General features: G+C 40.6%; 1 protein-coding gene across 1 annotated transcript; it reads left to right on the top strand.

Moving 5' to 3' along the window:
• The first annotated feature begins 8,695 nt into the window (after positions 1-8,695).
• LOC116042655 (lysozyme g-like) lies at positions 8,696-17,293 on the top strand. Its single transcript, XM_031288941.2, has 7 exons — positions 8,696-8,841; positions 8,873-9,147; positions 15,738-15,770; positions 16,107-16,184; positions 16,370-16,566; positions 16,669-16,819; positions 16,900-17,293. The coding sequence occupies exons 2-7, from the start codon at positions 8,895-8,897 to the stop codon at positions 17,034-17,036; spliced, it is 849 nt and encodes a 282-aa protein (XP_031144801.1). The 5' UTR covers positions 8,696-8,841; positions 8,873-8,894; the 3' UTR covers positions 17,037-17,293.
• Positions 17,294-17,447: the final 154 nt, after the last annotated feature.

Below are 17,447 nucleotides of genomic sequence, written 5' to 3'. Positions count from 1 at the left end.
TTGTGATGGCAAGGTATAAGATAATAGGAAATAATAGTGAAAAGAAGGTAGCAAACAACATCCTGAGGAGTGGACCTGGCTCCCAGCCTAATATTAGAAGCACTTTTAAGGTGAGTGCTGTTTTTTCTTCTTCTTCGTCTTCTTCTTCTTCTTCTTCTTCTTCTTCTTCTTCTTCTTCTTCTTCTTCTTCTTCTTCTTCTTCTCTTATTTAATGGCGGATTGCAAACAACTTTTAGGTGCATACTGCCACCTACTGTGCTGGAGTGCGTATCATCATGTCATTGTATAATTATTTTAAATTCTACTCAACAACCCTGCAGCTTTTAAAAATTTAAATAACGCCTTCCTGGTGATCCTGATCTCCTCTCCCTCCCCTTCTGATCCCAGTATCCCTACCAGAGTCCACTCCCGCCCTGCCTCCTGAACCTATCTTTAAACACCTGTCTTTCCACCTCATGCAATGTGCAATACAATATTACATGTTCAGCATTTTCTTTAACCCCACAGTTTTCACAGTTCTCACTATTCCTTTTCCCCATTAAAAACAAGGTGCCATTCAGTCCTGTGTGATCCACCCTGAGTCTTGTCATTATAATTTCCTCCCTCCTGGTCCTTTCCATATAATTCTTTATACTGACAGATTTTTGTATTTTATAATATCTCCTTCCTTTTTTGTCGTCCTCCTACCATTTATGCCATATTTCAAGGCCTTTCTTCTTAATCACCGCTTTTCCTTTGCCTTTTCCTAGTGGAATAGAAACTGTTATTTCCTTTAGTAATGCCTCTTTAGCCAGTATGTCTGCACCCTCATTCCCTTTAACCCCCTCATGTGCTGGTACCCAGCAGAACTGAACGTCTATGCCACCCCGGTGTAATCTTAGTAAACTGTGATAAAGTTCCATTAGTAGGTCTTCTCTGACAGATGTCATGGACTGTATGCTTTTTATGACAGCTTAAGAGTCTGTGTATAGCACCACCCTATCAGGTCTGACCTCTTCAACCCACTGTAATGCAATGATGGCTGCCACCATTTCTGCTGTATATACCGATAACTGGTCGGACAATCTTTTAGAGAGAGTAACTTTAAATTTTGGGATATATATTCCAACTCCCACACATTCCTGTTTGTTCTTGGATCAGTCTGTGTAAATCTTTAAATAATTATAGTAACTGTGTCTCAGATAAATGCTTGTTTTAACTCCCACTTCCTCCATTCTCTTTTCTTTTCCAGGATATTAATATCGGTCTTTACGTCTGGAAATAGCCATGGTGGAATGTTACTAACAGGGTTGGTCATGGTGAAATCTAAAGCTTCCATTTCATATTCCCTCACTCTCTCTTCCCTCGTCCATCCAAACCCAAGTCCCTGAAACATGGAATACTCCCAACAGTCCTGTATTGACTCTTTTGTAGGGTTCTCTTTTCCACTTCCTTTTAATCTGATCCAATATGCCAGCGCAAGTTTCTCTCTTCTCAACTCCAAAGGTGTCTCTCCTGCTTCTATGAGTATTGCATTAATGGGGGTTGACTTAATAGCTCCAATGCAAACATGTAATGCTCTATACTGTAATCTATTAATTTTTTCCAATATTGTTTTTGCCGCTGCTCCATAAACTACACAACCATAATCTACTGATGACCTCATACATGCCCTATATATGTCAATTAATGACTGTCTGTCTGCACCCCAGTCACATCCGGCCACAGCTCTTAGATTTACAACCTTTTTGCATTTGGTTTCCAAGTGCTTTATGTGTGATTTCCATTAATACTTACTTTCAAACCATAAACCCAGGTACTTAAATTCATTGACTTTCTCCATTGGCAGCTCATATAATGTTAGTTTTTCAGCCTGGTATTTGCGCTTCTTTGTGAACATCATGTAACAGGACTTGCTTGTCAATATCTTAAACCCCCACTCATATGACCACTTCTCTACTTTCCTTATTGCTTTCCTAATAGTTTCTACTACATAAGACACATTCCTTCCTCTCATCCAAATGGCCCCATCATCCGCATAAAGTGCTGATTTGATACATCCATCTAAATTTGAGAAACTATCATTTATCATTATATTGAACAATACAGGGCTAATTGCACTCCCCTGGGGAATACCATTGTCCACATCGAAGTACATAGACACCTCTGATCCAACCTTAACTCTAATTTTCCTACCTGTCAAAAAGTCCATAATCCAATTATACAACCTTCCTCCAATACCCTTACTAGTAAGTTTAATAAGCAGTCCTTCCCTCCACATGGTATCATATGCCTTTTCAATGTCAAAATACACTATTGTCATAAGCTCTTTCATTTTCAATGCCTTTTCCACCTCATTACTGACCCTAACTAGAGCATCTGTTATGGAGCGTCCTTTCCGAAATCCACTTTGTATATTAGTCAGTAATCCTCTCTGCTCCAATATATGAGATATCCGGCGAACTAATATCCTCTCCATCCATTTGCATAAGTGAGATGTCAAAGCTATGGGCCTATAGTTACCCGGATTAGCTGGGTCCTTACCAGGTTTGTTAAACGATAGTATTACTGCACTTTCCCAACTATTTGGAATAATTCCATCCCATCCATCCATCTTCGTCCGCTTATCCGGTCTCGGGTTGCGGGGGTAGCAGCTCCAGCAGGGGACCCCAAACTTCCCTTTCCCGAGCTACATTAACCAGCTCCGACTGGGGGATCCCGAGGCGTTCCCAGGCCAGGTTGGAGATATAATCCCTCCACCTAGTCCTGGGTCTTCCCTCCATCCCTCCAAATTTTATTAAAGAGTCTTAATATCAATTGACATGATTCTACTGGTAGCTGTCGGAACATGGCATAACATAATTGGTCTTGTCCTGGAGCTGTATATCCAGTGCCTAGCAAAGCTATGTTGAGTTCAGACATAGTAAAATCCACATCCAGTGTTGACATACTAGCTTCCCTTTTCAACTTCACATCCTTATTCTCTCTGAGTGCAATTTCTTTCTGCTGCTTATGAATAACACTAAGGTGATCACCACTATGCGCTGCCACAAATGCCCTTCCTAACACTTCTGCCATACCTTTATCTGACACTACCACCATCTCCCCATCAATCAAAACTGGAATTTTAACCGACATCCTTTTCCCACTCATTCTCTTGAACATAGACCATATATCCCCTAACTCTACTCCTCTACCTATTTTGGAACAGAACTCAATCCAGTTTCTCTTTTTGGTATATTTAATTGTCCTACGTGCCACTGCCCTTTTCCTTTGATAATCCACAACATTCTCTCGTGACAGATTCTTCTTCAGTGCTCTAAATGCCTTGTTTTGTTCTTTTACAGCTCTGCTACATTCCTCATTCCACCAAGGTACCACTTTCTTCCTTCCCTTTGTTGTTCTTTGTGGAATACTCAAAGATGCTGCATTCAAAATGTGCTCTGTACTTTGCTTTGTGCAGTCTTCTATGTTTCCATCTAATGTAACCAGGTTAACTGACTCCTCACAACATGACCTAAATTTTCCCCATTCTGCTTTCTCAAAGCACCATCTAGTAATTGTAACCCCTTCTTGAATACAAATGTCCGTATTAAGTACAGTGAGAACTGGGAAATGGTCACTGCCTAGAGTCACTCTTAACATGCCATTCACACGTATTCACTAAACTGTCTGATACCAGTGAAATATCCAAACATGATGTATTGCCCCTATTCACATCTATTCTTGTACCCTGTCCATTATTTAGGCATACCAATAATCTTTCTTCCATCATGTCTTCAACTATGTTCCCATTATGGTCTGTGTGATTGCTACCCCATAGGCTGTTATGTGCATTAAAATCGCCACACCATATTTCTTTCCTGTATACAGTCCCTGCCATTTCATTTAATCTGTCCACAGTTAAAGTTTTGCACGGGTTATAAAAATTGATCAGCTTAATATGACCCTCTTTCCTTGGACTACAAATCTCAACCATTATACACTCCATATCCTCTGGGCACGGGAGCTCCCTATATGCCAGCCCATCCTTGAGAAAGGTAGCACACCCGCCACCATTTTGATTATTAGGCCTATCATACCTTAAAGAACTGAACCCTGGTATAACAAAATCTAGTTGGGGTCGTAACCAAGTTTCTTGTACACATACTACATCTGGAACTACATCAAATTCGTGAAGATACTTTTTAAATTCTTGGCCATTAGCTATGAGGCTTCTGGTGTTCCACTGTAGTATGTGATTTACCATAATTAGCGTTTTAACCCTCAGCTTGTGTATTTTCCCCATTTTCAGTTACTGTCAACAATTCATGTATCTGATCTGCTTTAATATCACTTATACCAAGGAATCTTTCTGCTGCCTCCACAATAGCCTTGATTCTATCACTTTTCTTTTTTAACTGAGATGCAACATTGATAGTGTGACATATGAAAGCCACAAAGTTTACCTTCTTCACTACCAATGTATCATCACCAACTTCGCACTTGTGATCACAAGTAAGTGTGTATGGACTGGAGTCTGCAGTTAGGCTTTATTAACTGATACTATATTTCTTTGGACCATTCTACTGGCGTTTTTGTTATTTGATCCCGTTTCTCGCACTATCTTTAGTGCTTCTGCATACTATACTTTACTTAGAATCTTAACCCTCTGAGCTTCTCTGGCTTCTCTCTGCACTTCACATCCTCCAAACGCAGCACTATGCTCTCCTCCACAGTTACAGCATTTAATCTTTGCATCCTTGTCACATTTACCATACTCATGCTGACCACCACATCTAGCGCACCTTAATTTTCCTTTGCACTGCTGTGCTGTGTGTCCCAATCTTTGACATTTATAACACCGAAGAGGTTTGGGGATGTACTCGCTCACACTGTAATTTATGTATCCCAGTTGCACTGACTTAGGGAGAGTTCTCTCAAATTGAACTACCACTGATAATGTTTCCTTTAATGCTCCATCTCGTTTACTTTTTAGCCGTATGGCTTCAATCACTTTACCTCCCTGAATCTCATTTTTGACATCTTCCATCGACATACTCAGTGGGACTCCAGAAATCACTCCTCTCACTTTTGCCATTGCTCCTGTGATGTGTGCCTTCATCCTTTCCCCTTGAAGTGAAGACATTTTGAGAATCTTTTCTTGTTGTTGTTTACTGGTTGCATGTATCAGAACTCTTTTATTGCTCATAAACCGAGCAAATTCAATTTTACCTATTTCTTTCTCAATCGCCTTGGTAAGTTTTATCGGGTGGTTACGTCCACCATCCTGACCAAACTCAATAATAACTTTCCAAATGTTTTCTGGAGCATTCTCCACATTACCAGTTTTCTGTTTCTCAAGATGATTAAATCTCGATTTCTTGTTTGTATTTCCCTCGCCAATCTCGCTATATTCCAACCAACTTTTCCCTCTATTTCTTTCTTTTAAAGGCCTTTTCAATCTCAATGTTCTGGATATCTTCCAATCCATGTCATCCCCATCTGAACTAGTTGACATGATGTACAGTCACAGCACAGTTTATGCAAATCCGCCAATACAAATTGCTTAACGCAACGATCCTACCACGTTTCCAAGCTCTCTCAGCCCGCTGCTGCCGCTGAGCGTTACTGCGCAGCCTCCAACTGAGAGAGACGACGTAAATGTGACGTGAGCAACCTGTTTGAAAGTTGTAAGTCTTCTGGTAGCTGTGCCAAGAGAAATCTCAATCAGTGCTCGAATTACGTGGGAGCCAGAGGGAGCCGAGCTCCCATAGAGTGAGGACTGGCTCCCATGAAAGCAACAAAGTCAAAAATCTGAGGGGGTCTCTCATATCTGAAGGTGTCTGCTATATGTGGCATTGTAATTTAATCTTAAACAACGCTCATTATATATCCCTGTGCGGTCTCTTACCATTAAAGACGTTAAATTAAAATATAAAATATAGGCTACTACGGGACATAGACCTGAGCCTACCCTACGCTCATGAACGCAGCATGACTGCACTTCACCACCACACCACTAGGCTATGTGAGCAAACCGCATAGGCTACGATCGATTTGACAGCACTCGCAAGTCCAAAGAAGTCACCTTGCTTTTAGCTTAATGTGCTTTTGAGGTAAATACCACCAATACATCTTAAATAAATAAATCTGTAGCTATCCTCTGCCATTCAGAGCTCCGGAAAAGTTCCCAGATACTTTGAAACACCTGTCAGCAATACAATGCAATCTCTGATGGCGGAATATTCAGTGAATAGGCTTCCCGACAACATCTCAGTGCAAATTCCAAAATTGTTTGTCTATTTATTTCCACAGTTCAACACACGAGACGACTGAACACCCAGGTGTTGTTATCACTACGTGTACATAAAACTAGAACATAGTTTGGCTGTGCAATGGCTTTATTCATTTCTGCCAGTTAGTGTATTTTCCCTGTGTAGAAGTTAAAGACTACATGCATTATTGTGTTTGACACTGAGGATATCTGAGACGGTGGTCTGGTTCAAATGAATTACGTTTTATTTCATTGTGAAATTGAGAATTACACTCAGACTAAATCGTTTAGTCTATTTCTTTGTATTGCGAAAATTGAAATGAAATATGGACTATTACAATCAATATGTTGAAATGAATTAAAAGGAATCCATTTCTGTAAAAAAAAAAAAATCTCTGTCTGTTGTGTGCGTGTGTCAAGTTAGAGCCTAGGCCTACCGTGCGCATATACTGCGCAAAAGCGCCACTCGCGCCTAAGCTATTTAATTGTATAGCCTTGTTAGGCTATGTGCAGGGTGTGCCAACTTTTTTTTTATGAGATAGAGAGACCCCCTTAAAGACAAAAAGATAATTCGAGCACTGATCTCAATCATTCCCAATCTTGCAGAGACGGAGAGCGTAGGTATATGTAAGGAGATAACATGGACACAGGCTAATTATTGCTAACTAAAATGCTAGTTAACATTAGTAATTAAACTTAAACTTCTCCTGTACTGTACGGTAATTCCTCTACTATGCGACAGACAGTAAGTCGTGTGGTTATGACACAATCGTTTACAAAAACTACGGAGCCATAATGTGAGATACAAGGTAATGGAGCCTTTTATACATTGTTGTGTTTCTTTAGAAATAAACAATGGACAAATAAAGTGTTTAAACGCTTCAGATGTAAAGTTATTCGCTGTCAAAGTGACGTAAAAATAAATGTCCTTCAATGGAATGCTAACGTCGGGTGATCGTTTTGTAGCATCAAAACGGCGCCATAGGAGGTTTGAGCTCTGAAGCGAAGCTTACCCCCTTGGGGAAGAACGGGACGGTTGGGTTTAGGAAAGGGTCGTGGGTGGGCGTACGGTTCTGTGACACGCAGGAGGAAAGAAAAAAGTGACTATAGCAAGCGTGACGCAAACCCCGCTCTCCTGGGTAAAAGTCCTGTGTTTGATCCACCCACCACCCCAACCAATCTCCTTACGCGGAAATTCGCCTTTACATACTACTCGCTAAAGCCAATCTGACTGCTGCTCTCCCCGGTGCATTACACAAACACGCTGAAAGACGCCTTTTTCGTCGCATCAGACCAATTGCAACTGTTACCCCTGAGGAACCAAAGGTCATGTCGTCTTAGATTTCTTTAAAATAGTAACTGTCTTTAATGACATAAAAAGATCACACACATAATACACCTATTTAATCTTTAAGACACACACACACACACACACACACACACACACACACACACACACACACACACACACACACACACACTAGCTTGCCTGGTAGAGTGTGCGCCTCATGTTCAGAGGCTCAGTCCTCGCTGCAGCAGAAATGGGGGTCAATTCCGACCTGCGGCCCTTTGCTGTATGTCATTCCCCCTTTTTCTCTCCTTTGATGTCTAAGCTGTCCTATAAAGGCCTAAAATGCAACAAAAAATGTGAATAAAAAAATCATCCAGAAGTTGACAGAAGATATATTTTGGTTCACTGAATACCAAAGACAGGCATCCATAGATAGTCACTCATATGGGATTTTTTGTTTGTAATGTGAACTGCACACAAATGCATACTGCACTACAGTGGACAAGCTGGACAGTATTTCATTAATGTCTTGGTAACCGAATGAAGGATGGAGAGATAAAATATTCCCCATTGGTTGGAAAAGAATAAAGGGATGAAGTTAATGGTATCACAGGCCACGGATTAATTCCATTTTGATGCAAGGCTGAGAAGTTCATCACATTTAACTGGGGGACACCTAGTGGTCAGTTAATGCTTAACACTGTTCCCAAGACCTCACATGCACATACAGGTAGTGAATTGTCCAAACGTACTTAAGTTTTAACATCGGTTCTGTCTTTGAAAATCACATTGACCCTAGAAATCAGGAGGTACATGTTTAAAGGCAAAAGAAAAGGGGATGAAAGGAGCTGGTAAGAAGACAAGCACTGCTGTAAGCAAAACTCTAAAATGGCAGGAGAGATGCGGCGGCAGGTCAGGGTTGGGGGAGAAGCACACATTTGACTCACAGGACAGATCGTGATTTTGAGCTATATACATTAAATTGACTTGGTACCTGGCAGCAAATGTTTCCTAGATCTTGGACTCTCCCAGGGATATCTTTCCACACGCGCGCACACACACACACACACACACACACACACACACACACACACACACACACACACACACACACACACACACACACCTTAAATTAGCAGAACATGTCAGGGTTTGGGGTGAATCTAGAGTCAGGAAGGACATTCAGTTTCCTACCGTTATGTTTTTCTATTCACGGAAATGACTCAGTTGGTTGGAATGTACGCCTGCCTCTGGTCAGTAGTGCTGCCCACAGCTCAGGATTTTATCACGACAGGCTTCTCCTACTCCAGCTGCACTCCAACATTGAGGTGAGCAGTCGTGCGTTTTGTCCTCTCAGTGATAGCAGAGATGCCTCCAAAGACCGTTACAAGCGCCTTGATCAACATGCTGGAGGACCTAACTGACATGCAGTTAAAGAAGTTCTGCTCCGCGATCCTGGACCGCAGGGAAGAGCCGCGGGTCAGAAGGGTATCTCTGGAAGGCAAAACTCGTCTAGAAATCGCAGATGTCCTGGTTTCAACTTATACAGAGTCCGGAGCTAAAGACGTAGCGCTGGAGACTTTGGGGGAGATTGGCTGCAACGCGCAAAGAGAGAGCTTCGGTGAGTTAACATGCAGTCAGATGGATTTACCGTTTTTTGGTTTAATTTACGGGGGGCACAAAGGGGACATGTCCCCTGTACTTTTTTGAGTAGGCAGTATAAGACTGTAACTCTGTCTGGAGGTATGGACTTGAAGTGGTGTTTGTACCCTATTTTATAAATTGTAGCAAATACGTATTGTAACGGTCGGCGGGATGCTGTTGTTGACTGTTCTTGCACGGCAGTGCAAAGGATCATGGGACCAGAGCCGCGGGAACATATTTTGAATTGGGGGTGCTGACAAATTTTCCAGAGTGAAGTTTTCTGCCAAAGTCAACCACCAAACTGCATCCATCACAATTTACTGAATTGAATAGAGATTCAATTCATATAAATAACCTATCCGAGACCGTAATTAGCCTGCCGTGGGCTACTGATCCCAAAACACCGGGAAATAATAGACCGTTATCGCTATTCAACCAAGTTAAATTTCTTTCATACCCATACTGTCAAGATGAAGACAAAATATCTCTATTTATTAAAACAAAGGCACTTCGTGGTGTCAAAACAGTACTAAGGCTTCAGTCATAAAACTGGAACACAGGTACACGCAAGCGAAAAAACAAAAACAAGAATAAAGTCCAAAATCCAAGACAGAACAAACTGCACGGGTAACGCAGGATATAGACACAAAGCTACGACAATGGTACAGAATATGCCTACTACAAGCTCAAAAACGGAGCCACAAAACACAAGGGTAACATATCTTAAATCAAATCAAAGTGAAGCAAGCCAGTCAGTCCTGACACAAACATTGAAATAGAGAAATGCAGCCTTAAGTTTTTGTAGCACAGCAATATAAAGGCATAAAGATATTGGGACTAATGTATCAGAAGTTCTAATAATTTTATAACAATACGGTAGGATAATTAAAAAAAGGTGTGACCTCATTCTGGTTTTCCAATACGTAGGCTAAGTAGGCATTACACAAGCGTAAAAAAACATAATTATCTCCAATAATTCGTATAAACTTTCAGTTGAACTGTTACTGAACAATTGATAAATCATGCCAATTTACTGCATGGCGGCAGCATAACAATAAACCAGCATTATTACCTTGTGTTGCAGTCATAACACTAAAAAAAACAAATCCTCATCTCCAAAACGTCTACCAGGAAAAGTGTGACCCCGAGGCTGGCAGCACTGAGGTGACGTTGATGTTCCCTCTGCGGCTACCCTGGTGCTGCTAGCTTGGTTTACAAGATTAGCTCCCTCGTCGTCTGTTGCTAGCAGGGTTGCTTTAAAATGTATTACATTTAATTTGTAATGAAAGGGATTAGGTTTCTATTAATTATTAAAGTATTAAAGCAGCCATATTATGCTCATTTTCAGGTTCATAATTGTATTTTAAGGTTGTACCAGAATAGGTTTACATGGTTTAATTTTCAAAAAACACCATATTTTTGTTGTACTGCACCACTCTCTCTCACTGCTGCAGATCCTCTTTTCAGCTGGTCTGTTTTAGCTACAGAGTGAGACCTCTTTTCTTCTTCTTCTTCTGTACTATCTTTGATTGCACTGCACATGCCCAGTAGCTCAGATGTAGATCATGTCAGCTAGCTAGCTCCATAGACAGTAAAAGAAAGGCTGACTTCGGTCAGTTACAAGGCAGGATTAGCTGGGAGACTTCTCAATGAGGGCGCACATGTAAGTAGTTCTTTTGTAGATTATGGTGAACTTGTGTGTGTTGTAGCAGTGCTTTGCTACTGAGAACGAGGTAGCATGCTAGCGTTAGCATGCTAGCGTTAGCATTAGCGTTAGCATGCTAACGCTACGAGCTAATGGTTGCGGTTAGCCTGCTCGTTTCGGCTTGTGACGTCACAAGCCGTGCCGATTTTGAACAGCTCACCCAGAGACTGAAGGCAGGACACATTCAGAAACTGTATCTCACTCTAAACAGCATGGATGGATTTTTTTCAAAGTTTGTATGTGTGTGGAAGCACCAGAGACACAACATAACACCCAAAATCCCAGAAAAAGTGATTTTTTCATAATATGGGCACTTTAAAAATAAATGTTTTTTTAAATTATTTTTTTTTATTATGGTTGTAGTAGGTTCTCCTTTCGCTAGGGGGTGCTGCAGCACCCTCCGCACCCCTAGTTCCCGCGGCCATGCTTGGGACTAGGTTATTAACATAGACTGTATATAGAATGGACCAACAGATCCCGTTGCTCTGGACGGAGACCAGTGAAGGCCGTTAGAAGCACTTTTCTGGTGAGCGCTGAGCGTTACTGCGCAGCCTCCAACTGAGAGAGACGACGTAAATGTGCCGTGAGCAACGTGTCTGAAAGTTGTAAGTCTTCTGGTAGCTGTGCCAAGAGAAATCTCAATCATTCCCAATCTTGCAGAGACGGAGAGCGTAGGTATATGTAAGGAGATAACATAGGTACAGGCTAATTATTGCTAACTAAAATGCTAGTTAACATTAGTAATTACACTTAAACAGCTAATGTGAGACGAAACTGCCTGCGAGCTTCTCCTGTACTATACGGTAATTCCTCTACTATGCGACAGTAAGTCGCGTGGTTATGACACAATTGTTAGCCTATTTTTACAAAAACGTCTGCTACGGAGCCATAACGTGAGGTACAAGGTAATGGAGCCTTTTATACATTGTCGTGTTTCTTTAGAAATAAACAATGGACAAATAGAGTCTTTAAACGTTTCAGATGTAAAGTTATTCGCTGTCAAAGTGGCGCCAAAATGAATGGCAGTCAATGGAATGCTAACGGGGGGGTGATCGCTTTGTAGCATTAAAATGGCGCCATAGGAGGTTCGCGGTCCGAGGAGAAGCTTACCCCCTTGGTTATTAACGGTTCCTGTCATAGTTTAAGGGGGTAAATAATGTTCTCGTTATACATTTACGTTACTTTGGCAATGCAAGCGGCCTATGACACTCTGAAAGCTAAAATTTCCAACAACGCCACTTGGGATAGGCCCAAGACCTTTAAAGCACACAAATCCGTTTATCCAGAATTAGCGGTCAGAGACAATAATGTATTTATAAAAATATACGATTTTATTTATGTTTCAAATGGTATCTATTAAACTAACAGGATCTTTTATGTTAAAAGGAAGCATAGAATGAATATTAGCAAAGTAATAAACAGAACACAATTCAAATCAACAAACCAGCATGCATAATTAAAGAATCAAAATCAAACAAAAGGAAAAGTATGGGGTGCCGAATGGATATAACATTTAGATATAAATTTAACATTTAGATTTAGATATAACATTTAGATTTAACATTAAACATTTAGTTATATATTTAACATTTAGATTTAGATATAATATTTAGATTTAACATTTAACATCTATATATATATATATATATATATATATATATATATATATATATATATATATATATATATATATATATATATATATATATATATAAATGCGCTAAATGTGAGGAAAGTGAGCTAAATGTTGAAAATTCATTAGCTAAAAAATTGTAACCGAACTTTTACATTCGGCACCCCATAGAAAAGAACAAAACCCACGTGCAATATGTACACAGTTAATACCAATATTTACAAAACCAATATGTCTGGGTGTTCAAACACTTAGCTGTGTCGATCCAACTTTGTTGGGGTCACCCAACTTTTTTATTCATTCATTCAAATTTCAAAGTGACTTGTTTGGTGCATATTTATCCATGTAGCTCTCAGTCTCGGCCCCCTAGCAGATGGTCTGACGGCATACGCGGAGTTTGCTGGGGGGGGGCTGGAGGAGCACTGCCAGGGGGGGCAGTGCTCCTCCAGCCTCCGTGGCTCAAATGGGTAATTGCATTGTTTAACAAATGAGTGGAATAATTACGACCAGATATTTTATAAATATCTTAAATAACACAAAACAACTAAATGGTGATAGGTAATACATCAGATTTCATATACTGCTTTAGTAAAAAAAATATTACCTGGCTGACGATGGGAGCAGCAGAACGCAAAAAACAAAAGTTACTGTTGCACTAGTCTGGACATCTTGCCGTGCCAACGTTGCAATAAAGGTTTCCTAAATGCCATCTATATACATGTGATGTCAGCTTACTAATTGATTGCGGGTTTTGTGTAGATTTGGACTTTTATACGTTTATTCCACTTTGTTTAAACGGCGAAGTGGAGAGGCCTCGTTCACCTGTTCAGAGCTGGCTGGTGAATGTGACGCCTTGCTGGATACACCGTATCATTTACCTTTTTGTGGATCTACTGATCGCCGTGGATTACTTTTTTTCCGCGTCACTGGATTACGGCAAAATACGGATCTTTTTTCTTAACGTGTCTTAACGTTTTATGGTGAGTTTGGAGAGGCATCTCAACAGACTGTAGGTCCAACACTGATTGTTCACTGTTACATTTTAGTTGAATTTAAGCGTCTGTCTATTGCGTTCCAAAACAGCCGTGCCGCGATTGGATTTCATAAGGGCGAATTGTTAAATTGTTACAATGTAATTTAAAATCTGCTTTAAAAATAAACATATGTGTTTTGGAATATAATGTTCAGCTTCAGCAGCTTTACCTATGTGCTAAAATATACAACGACTGAGGAAGCCTAGTGTCAAGTCCATAGCAACCAGTGTTGAACTGGTTATATCCCAGCGTCCTTTGCTGAATGGTCTCAATGTTTTATTGTTTTATTTCATATGAATACTAGTTTACTAGAGGAGTAACTTAGTATTTGAAGTACTGCAGGAAGTGTGCATTTAGTTTTCATGCTTATTGTGTTTCCACAACAATGTTAGTGAGTAAATCTACTGAAATGGCCACCACACCATAACAGAGGAGTGTGATGTGTAAGATGAGAATGCAGAGGTTAACTCCTGTACATCATGGCTGTAAAAATCAAATGGCATCTACATCTTTGCTAAGTTGCAAACTTGCATGCAAGGGGAGGTTTTCCCCTTTTTCAAATCATTTTGGAGGGTTATAGGAAAGTTATTACTGGTGAGGGGAGGGTTAAGTCTTTTTAGGTTAGAGGCCACAAAACTCCTCCGGTGGCCCCTTAATTAAATAACGAACAGTCCCTTACCATGACTGAGGCACTGGGGTAGATTGATCACGTCTGTGTATCGAGTGTTTGTAGTAGCTAGATAGGCTACATACATTTTCGTAGATTTCAATATCTCTGGCTCTTTGACTTTATCCACGTTGCTCGCTACAGTATTCTCCAGAATAAATGTAGAGTATGGAAATGAGAATAGCTTAAAAACTAAAAAAATTGTTATATAATGAACACATTTTGTATTCATACTGGGTTGAGGAGTGGGGCAGATAGCACTGTTAGTGCAAATTTGAACTAAATTCTAGCAAAAAGTGCAAAATAAAATTTGCCTGAGTCAACATACATTTGATACATTAATACATTTCAACACTTTTTGCTGTATACATTTTTTTGTTACGCCCATCCATTTCATGAAAGGGACATCAAATTTATATATAAAAAAACATTGTTGTGATAACCCTCCACCGATCATGCCCAATGTTGATGTACAAAGAAATGAAGAGAGGTCAGAGAGTGAATGGTTTTCTGGACCCATTCCCGAACCAACACATCCTCCTTCCAAAGACTTCGCACAACAACAAGACCAACTGAGGAAGGAGGTTAAAGACAAGATGGAGACTCTGTGCAGACTCAAGATGGTTAAAATGTACAGAAGCAAGAATGATTTAACACAGCTCCAAACCTTGATTGACAAGTGGAGGAGTTGTGCTCAGGCTGCACTGTATGAGCTCCAGTCAGATGTCCCCATAGACGGACGGAAGGCCAGCCTGTCAGGTCTTATTGACCTCTTTGGTCTGGATGATGGCATTCTGCACTTTGACCGCACAGAGGAGGACTTCTAGCCTGACAAGCCAGACCCACATCAAGATGTTGGGTCTGGGAACTCACCATTGACAGGGTTCAATCCGAGGGGCGGGATAAATGGTTGTCTTTCAAATTCCCTCTGCATGCAATAGGATAGCGCTACAACCAGACAGAGCAACGAAGAAGGTAGCAAAGCTAGTTGATAGATTACATTTTTGCCATCCAGTCGGCAAAACTCCAAACACATCTTCCTTTTTTAAGAATTACTTCAGTGCCGTTCTTTGTTCTTTTCTTAAAGAAAAGCTTAACTCCAAGTCTTCCACAAGACCGCTGTTCGCCAGCAGCAGCAGCAGCCATAAGCCCGCCCACTGACTCTATACACGATGTGATTGGCCCGGCAAGATTTTGGTTGGAAGAAAGCCAGATCCTCTGCCTGCTCTCTGGCAAAGTCCTCCAAGTTCTTCCTCTGAACAACTTCCCGGTAGCGCTCTTCTGTTTTAGCTGCCTGGTTTTCCTCTGAAGCTAAACACCAATAAGTCACGTTATCAGTAAATAAAAAATTAAAAAAAAACATTGTTGTGTTTTGTTCTACCTCAGGTAGAGGTATCTGAAAAACTGAAGCCCTTTAGGGGATTTGTCCCTGTACTAACTGTGTCCCCCAAACAATGCTCATAACAATATCAATACAGCCTGTCAAGGAATTGTTTCAGTGCTACATTGTGTCTTTGTATATTTTCAGCCAAGGACACAGGACCACTGACATCTGTTTCTAGTAAGTGATTGATTTTGTATGATTCAGGAGACTTCAGGTCCTAATGATATTTAGCTACTTTAGCTATTTTACTTTACATGCTAAACAGGCTACGCACGTTACTGTGGCTCTTGTTTGTAAATACGTATAGGTTTGTAACTGTAAAGTTCCTTTAAGTCCTCATACTATGTGTCCTATATTCATACTATGGGTAATGTGCTAATGTCAATGTTTTATGTAAAGCACTTTGAAGTGCGTGTTACTGAAATAATAGGCTATATAAATAAAGCTGCCTTACCTTGCCAAATGTTGCAGGTGTGTTGATGACATCTAATCTAATAAACTGAATATTACCAGATTATGGAAACATCATGGAGGTTAAAACTACTGGTGCCTCGGGGCAAACAGCTCAGCAGGACATGCTGGGATACTCAGGTAATCAATGGAGAAACACAGGAGCTGATGTAATCAACATTTGTTTAAAAAGTAATCATGTAGCCTTCATCTACTTATCTCTGTGTGTATCTACAGTGATTCGATATATATGGATTGACAGTGAAGTGCATGTATTTGTTGCACTAAGGCCATATTCATATTCTCTGTTTAATTTATCTCTAAAGGTGTGAGGGCATCACACACCATGGCAGAAACTGATGCAGGCAGAATGCAAAAGTATAGGTCTAAAATCATCACGGTGGGAGGTAAATATGGGATCGATCCAGCTCTCATTGCTGCCATCATCTCCAGACAATCCAGGGCTGGAAATGCACTAAATAATGGCTGGGGGGACAATGGTAACGCCTGGGGACTGATGCAGGTTGTAATAAGTACTACAGTTTTACTCACATCCTCTTAGTAGAGCCTACCAAAATAATATGATAACAGCAGTGTTCATCCAATTTCATTTCCATTTCTGTAGGTCAATGTTAATCCAAGTGGAGGTGGACACACTGCACGCGGCGCTTGGGACAGTGAGGAACACCTCTGCCAAGCCACTGAGATCTTGGTTTATTTTATCGGCCGCATCCGCAACAAATTCCCGGGCTGGAGCAAGGAGCAGCAGCTGAAAGGTTTGTTTGACTGAATCAGTAGACTTGCACATCCACCAACTGTCTTCACACTCTGTTCTAATTTGTGTTTGTCTCTGCAGGAGGGATAGCAGCCTACATGATGGGGGATGGAAGCATCCATTCCTATGATGACGCGGATGGCAGCACAACAGGTGGAGACTACTCCAATGATGTTGTTGCCAGAGCTCAGTGGTACAAAAACAATGGAGGCTTTTAAAACCTGAAGAGTCCACAACAGAAATCTCTGAACAATCATAAAGGAAATACTTTGTAATGTGTGCTATGTCAATATATCTACATAATATATACTAAATGAACACAATTTAAAGGGTATTTCTATTTATTGGGCTCAGTGTGAACTCTGGCTGTCATAATTTGCTGAAAAGTAAGGAGGAAAGTAATTTTCACTGTAGTCTTGTGCACCTAACTGCATTGCTTTTGAGGCAGCTTCTGTATTAAATCATTTACTCAATACTGATGCCGATCCACGTGAATTCTTCTTGTTTTAACTGCTTTCAAAGCGAGATATATATGATGAAATCATGCAGTGTCATCAGTCTGTGTCAAAGCTACATTTCTATAATATTACATCCTGTGTACTGTAGAGGGAAAGTAAAAGTTCAGCAGC

This window comes from Sander lucioperca, chromosome 4 (assembly GCF_008315115.2).
Source record: "Sander lucioperca isolate FBNREF2018 chromosome 4, SLUC_FBN_1.2, whole genome shotgun sequence".
NCBI lineage: Eukaryota > Metazoa > Chordata > Actinopteri > Perciformes > Percidae > Sander > Sander lucioperca.
Note: the sequence above shows the minus strand (reverse complement) of the source record. Positions and strands in the feature narration are given on the sequence as shown.

What these genes read in the sequence shown, in the direction of transcription:
- LOC116042655 (XM_031288941.2), top strand. Translation starts at nt 8,895, where the DNA reads ATGCCTCCAAAGACCGTTACAAGCGCCTTGATCAACATGCTGGAGGAC. An exon ending in ACCACTGACATCTGTTTCTA is followed by an intron (nt 15,771 to 16,106) that starts GTAAGTGATTGA and finishes GAATATTACCAG; the next exon opens with ATTATGGAAACATCATGGAG. An exon ending in ACGCCTGGGGACTGATGCAG is followed by an intron (nt 16,567 to 16,668) that starts GTTGTAATAAGT and finishes CCATTTCTGTAG; the next exon opens with GTCAATGTTAATCCAAGTGG.